General features: G+C 46.1%; 4 protein-coding genes across 4 annotated transcripts; 3 read left to right on the top strand and 1 right to left on the bottom strand.

Annotated features, from left to right (window-relative positions):
* Nucleotides 1-1,734: 1,734 nt before the first annotated feature.
* On the top strand, nucleotides 1,735-1,905 carry SAMD00019534_119730 (hypothetical protein; the record flags this gene model as incomplete). Its single annotated transcript, XM_012892715.1, has 1 exon — nucleotides 1,735-1,905. One exon carries the CDS (start codon nucleotides 1,735-1,737, stop codon nucleotides 1,903-1,905), a length of 171 nt encoding a protein of 56 aa, XP_012748169.1.
* A 52-nt stretch (nucleotides 1,906-1,957) lies between these two features.
* SAMD00019534_119720 (hypothetical protein) lies at nucleotides 1,958-2,128 on the bottom strand (the record flags this gene model as incomplete). The annotated part of the gene is made up of 1 exon (XM_012892714.1): nucleotides 1,958-2,128. One exon carries the CDS (start codon nucleotides 2,126-2,128, stop codon nucleotides 1,958-1,960), a length of 171 nt encoding a protein of 56 aa, XP_012748168.1.
* Nucleotides 2,129-2,192: 64 nt separating this feature from the next.
* Nucleotides 2,193-2,954, top strand: SAMD00019534_119710 (hypothetical protein; the record flags this gene model as incomplete). Its single annotated transcript, XM_012892713.1, has 1 exon — nucleotides 2,193-2,954. One exon carries the CDS (start codon nucleotides 2,193-2,195, stop codon nucleotides 2,952-2,954), a length of 762 nt encoding a protein of 253 aa, XP_012748167.1.
* A 50-nt stretch (nucleotides 2,955-3,004) lies between these two features.
* Nucleotides 3,005-3,946, top strand: SAMD00019534_119700 (hypothetical protein; the record flags this gene model as incomplete). The annotated part of the gene is made up of 1 exon (XM_012892712.1): nucleotides 3,005-3,946. The coding sequence occupies one exon, from the start codon at nucleotides 3,005-3,007 to the stop codon at nucleotides 3,944-3,946; it is 942 nt and encodes a 313-aa protein (XP_012748166.1).
* Between the last annotated feature and the right edge of the window lie 1,681 nt (nucleotides 3,947-5,627).

The following is a 5,627-nucleotide window of genomic DNA, read 5'->3' as shown; positions in this document are numbered from 1 at the left end:
TGGAAGAATTAAGATTGAGAGGAATCTAGTCATGATGGATGTTAGCTACTACTACTTTCAGAGGACCACAAGTTCGGTATACCAACTTGGAACAATGATGCGAAGCACAAAGAGAAGTATAGCTTCTTTTTGATTGGAGTAAACATGGTTGTTGGGTTGAGCTCACTCTGGAAGTGTTGTTTGACATAGGCATGCATGTCTTTAGAAACAATGCTCATTCCAGGTGGAGTTCCGAGAAGGTAGTCAACTGATGCCTGAACCAGGCGTGGGGCCCCTAGAGTCAACTTTTTATGTGTTAGTAAGGTGATGGCACGAGTGGAGTAGAAATCTACAAACCTCGTAGATGGTTTCCAAAGCGCCAGGACGTTGGCTCACAATGACTTGGCGCTTGTGAAAATACTCCTTAATGTGCTCCAATGTGAACATATGAAGGAGAATCTGTGTAACGTATGTTCGAGTTGGAGAGATAACATCTGGAAAGAGATGCTGATTGAGAAGCAATAGCACTGACGATCGCCCAGAGATATAGACAGGAGCTCCCATTATAACCAATGGCTGGAGGACATGTTCCCAAAACTTGTAGAGGATGCTGATTGAGTCCTCGTCTGAGTGGCTGTTTGCAATGAGATTGTCTATCTCATCGAAATGGAAGAAGAAATCGTTTGCACGCTCCAGCGAATTGATGATGATGCTCGCTTGGTCAGACGGCAAAGGGCGAGTTGTGTTACCGACCAACCTGTGATATACTCTGAACAACGCGTCGGCAACTGCAAGTGACCATGTTTGTGCAATGTCTTTGGACGAATTTGACTGGACCGTGATGGCTCGGAGGTCGAGAGTGATTGACACCAGTGATGTGAGACGTTTGAGTGCCTCAGCAGGTTTCATAGAATGAGGTTGTGGCCACTGATTGGGGTTCTTGTCAAAGTGGGCAAGGACCATACCACACAAATCGGGTCGGCTCTTCATGGCATGAATAAAGTGCTGGCCGATTGATGTCTTACCTGAACCCCACATCTGTGACGTAGATATGATTGGAAGCTTGATGTTGTTCATCGAACCAAGTGGCACCCCTTGAGTCGATATAACCTTCATGCATTCCGTTGCCATGAAGCAGAGCTCGACTTGTCTGTCTGTGAACGGAGTGTCCTGGAGCTGTTCATCAGTGAGGTGAGTGTCGTACATCTTCGGAGTGAAATGGTACACTACGATGATATATTAGTATAAATCGATCTCATCGCTCTCACTTCTACTTACACGCTTGGCCACCACCTCCTCCTGCAGCGCCGGCTTGAGTGTGTATGTTAGTATTGAATGAAGACATTGCGAGATGTTGTTTGTACTTACGAGCTGGGGCTGGGGCAATGAGACCTTGAGAGAACTCCAAGAGCTCATCAGGGGTGAGAGACAGGATAAGAGTTGCTTTGTTGTCATCTCCAACAATCGCTTGCTTGCAAGCCAACCTCTGAGGAGTGGACAATGCAGATTGGTTGATCCTTTCAATAGCTTGTTGTTGAACTGATGCCATGGTTGTGTGAGTGTAATAGTTAGACAAATGTTGTATGAGGCGAGGGTTGTAGTATTTGTTGATGTTGTTGTGGTGTGAATAATGAATTGAGTGAGCATCAAAGTTGTGAAGGTGGTGATATGGGATCTGTTCGTCCCATTTAGGAAACTCATAAACAAATAAATAAATAAATTCAAATTAAACAATTTATCTCTAATAGATATAACATGTCATTATTCAAAGAGTACTATTGGGACGAGAACTCAGAGTTCAGAGAGCGTCACAAAGCATACATCAAACAAAAGGTAAGATGCGAGTGCGGCTTCGAGGTCGGTCGCACCAATCTCAGTCGACACAAGCAAGGCTACATCCACAAGCAGTTGATGGCCAACAAATAGGTTCAAAGTGATATAAATTAACATCTCAATGTTAATATATAGAATGAGTAGATCAACAAGAGACATTGGCGGCAGACTGAAGAAGACGGGCGTGACCGAGATCAAGGTCACCGGCAACTACTCTCGAGCAGACATCGAACGAATCGCGCAGCGAGACAGCAACACGCTCCAACGCTACGGCGCCAACGCCAGGATAGAGGTCGTGCTCGACTACGGCAACCATCAGTATCGATCAGGCAAGTTCACCAAGGTAGGCGATCCCATCATCATGTTTGATCCTCACGAGTATGATGCCAGAGCCTGACACATTCAAATCGTTCTACATCTACGTACATCAAGCAAAGGGCAAGGCAGGAGGCTGCGACGGCGAATGGAACAACTGCCTCTATCACTGCCTCCACGATGCCTACCCAGAGCAGATCACAGAGCACTTTGGTAAGCCATCGCGCCTCAAGTTCTTCCTGGAACTCAATGTCGATCAGAAGGTCTCGATCAAGCGGATCCCAGAACTCGAGGAGAGACTCAACATCAAAATCAACGTCAAAGGTGATCATTGCTATGCCTCGGCATCAAGGGCAACCAGAGAGGTCAACCTAATACTAACCAATGGACACTACAAGCTAGACAAGGAGGGCACCTATGCAGGCAAGGGCATCAGATACACTCGACACAACGAGAGGGACGTCTACATCAAGCCAATCGTATTCAAGTATCTCAAGGGCGATCGGGTCCAGCTCTACGATGACGACGAGTACAGCACAATAACATTGCAACAGCTCATCAACAAGAAGAAGCGCAAGTACCAAGACAAGTGCGAGTACATCCGTATCCTCTCTGGAATGACTCTCGAGGAGACATTGGACTCGTTCAAGGCCGACGCCGACGCGCTCAAGGAACACACTAACGGCGTCATCGACATGTACACAACTGGACAGAACATCAACAAAGCAGCGATCAAGCTGTTCCTATCGTACAACAAGACTGTCAAACCAGAGCCCATCAGTCAGATGGAGGGCGAGTGGATAAGAAGTCAGCCTATGGCCCATTGATGATGGCAATTCAACATATAGGAGCTCTCTACAAGTATGACGTCGCTAGGATGTATGCATCCATCTTGAGGAGCAGTGGCTTCATGATCCCAATCAAGTGCGGCGAGTTTCAACATCTGACCGACGAGGAGCTGAGCGCAATGAAATCAATCCCATATGGTATCTATCGCGCCACAATCAACGGCAAGCACGGCGCATTCAAGATCAACAAGAACGACTACTACACTCACTACGACCTCATCTTTGCCAAGGAGCTAGGACTGACATTCAATCTCAAGACTGGCAACAAGTCGAGGAAAGGAGACTTGGTACAAGGAGGGGTTTTAGCACCGTTCAAGGCCAATGCATTGATATACGACAGCATCTGCAGGAAGTTTGGCTGCGATCTGTTTGGCAAGTACATCGATCAGGTGCTCGGCTGGATAGATGCATGTGAGCCCAAATCCAGATTAGAGGAGCTATGCAAGTGTCTCTATCAACGCCTCTGGGGCGCTCTCTCCAAGCGCAACAAGACCAAGCAGTGCGCCAACATGGAGTGCGACGCAGAGGTGATAGAGACTAGCGATGGACAGAGAACGATCAAGCACATAGATATCAACGTCGACGAGGACTACTCAATCGACCGCATCACTCCAACGGCCAATGGAAGCGCGATGATCAAATCAGCATGCAACACCGACTTGTTCGACACGCCATTCGCTCGCATCATGCCATTCATCATCTCTCGTGGTCGCAAGATGATTGGAACGATAATAAAGGACGACATTGAATGCATCAAGCGCGTGCACACTGATGGATTCGTCTCAACCAAGCCCTGGGCTGTCAGGACTGGCAAGAAGTCACTCGATTTCCCAAAGATTGGAAAAGGGTGCGGTGACCTGCGCTATGAGGGCTACTGCCCCGACCAATGCTCCGATAGATCGCACCTAAGGTTGATCTTAGGTAATATAAAGATAAACATCCTAATGAGTGCATCAATACAACAGGTATAATAGATCAGTTCAGTGAACTGAACAGGTGTTTGTAGATCAAAGATAAACCTGACCTTTATTATCTTTAAATGATTGATTGATTAATTAATTATGTTGTTGTTGTGGGATTATTTGTTTGGTTGATATTGTTGGATTGTTGGATTGATTGAATGATGGTTGTTGTTGTTGTTGTTAGATTGATTGAATGATGGTTATTGGATATCCAGCTGAAGTGAGTTGATTGAACGCAATGTCATGATCTGGTCCACTGTCTCTGAAGCCATTGAGCTCCTGTTTGGGGTCACTATATCTGGTCCATCACTAAACTCTGTTTCGAGGAATGTACTCGAACATCTGATGGCAAGATGGTCTCTGGCCATGGCTGAAAGTATAGGGTACTCGTTTGCATGATTCTTCCACCATAAGTATATGTTGACAGTTGGTTTCTCGATTGGAGATCCCAAGTACAATGATAGCTCTGTCTGGGGCTGAGTCTTAATCTAATGGTACGATCAAGGTGTTAGTGATCGTGTTGCCACTACACTTTGTGCTGGGTCCGCTCGGACAACTTAATTACCTTCTCTTGCATTACATCAGACCAAACAACGTTGATTTGCTGATCAAGAAGTTCTTCCTGTGGCTGAACGATTGGGTTCTTGCGATGATACCTCTCAAAGGTSTCGGTCAGCACCGTCTTGGCCTTCTCAAGATACACTCCCCAGTCATTAAAGAAGACCAACTTGAACGTAGGATTGAGCGCTGTTGATAAATAATAGAGGTCAGGTACCTCATCACTGTTCTTGTAATATTTCTGTTGAAGAGTATCTTGGTTAAACATGCTGCTGATAAACTTCGCCACCTGCATTGCATAGCTCACTTGATACACATACCTTCAAGATAGTGAGGGCAGGATCAGCTGCCTTCTTGACAATTTCTGGATACTTGTTGGCCTTCTTCTTTGATTGCATGGCCTCAAGATGATTGAACATGTACTCAAACATAGGATAGGCGATCGAGAGGTTGGCATTGGCATGTGACACTTCCAACGTGACTCTATAGAATGGCTGCAAGACCTCAAAGAGGGTGCGCGCAAGTTCCCATTCATCCTTGCCAAGAGCGTACTCAGCGTATTCCTTTTGAGTGAAGACCCTCTCGAGGGTTGCGCGAATCGCCAATGCTCTTTCAAGGACCAAGTACTGACTGTTCCATCGTGTTACAACTATCATCTTGGGTAGCTTGATCCTGTCTTTGTTTCCAAAAGGAATATAGTCACTGCATTAATCAAGTTAGCAATGCTATGTAAGTGAGTGAATGATACACGCATGAACTTACAACTTGTAGCTCTCTCTTCTCTGGGGTGAACCTCTGATTGCAACAGCGATGCCATGCAGCTTGGAAAGAACAGTGCATGCCTCCAAACCTTTGATGAACTCCTGGACAACAAGGTTGACGATGTGGGCGGTGCATCCAATGTGGGACTCCAAGCCTTTGTAGGGAAGCTTGCGGGCATCCAATATCTCTTTCAAGGACTTGGAGAAGGTGAAGTTGTTACTGGCATTGTCACTAATGGTAGCAAGGCATCTGTCAGTGATGCAGTACCTCTGTAGTGTCCTATAGAATGCATCTGCAATGTTGAGGCCTTGGGAGATGGGTGAATGTAAAGTTAGTAACATATTCTACCTCTGCTCATTKWTCTCTCCAG

This window comes from Acytostelium subglobosum (genome assembly GCF_000787575.1).
Source record: "Acytostelium subglobosum LB1 DNA, scaffold: scaffold37, whole genome shotgun sequence".
NCBI lineage: Eukaryota > Evosea > Eumycetozoa > Acytosteliales > Acytosteliaceae > Acytostelium > Acytostelium subglobosum.
The sequence above is the reverse complement of the archived record's forward strand: the minus strand, read 5'-3'. Positions and strand labels throughout refer to the sequence as shown.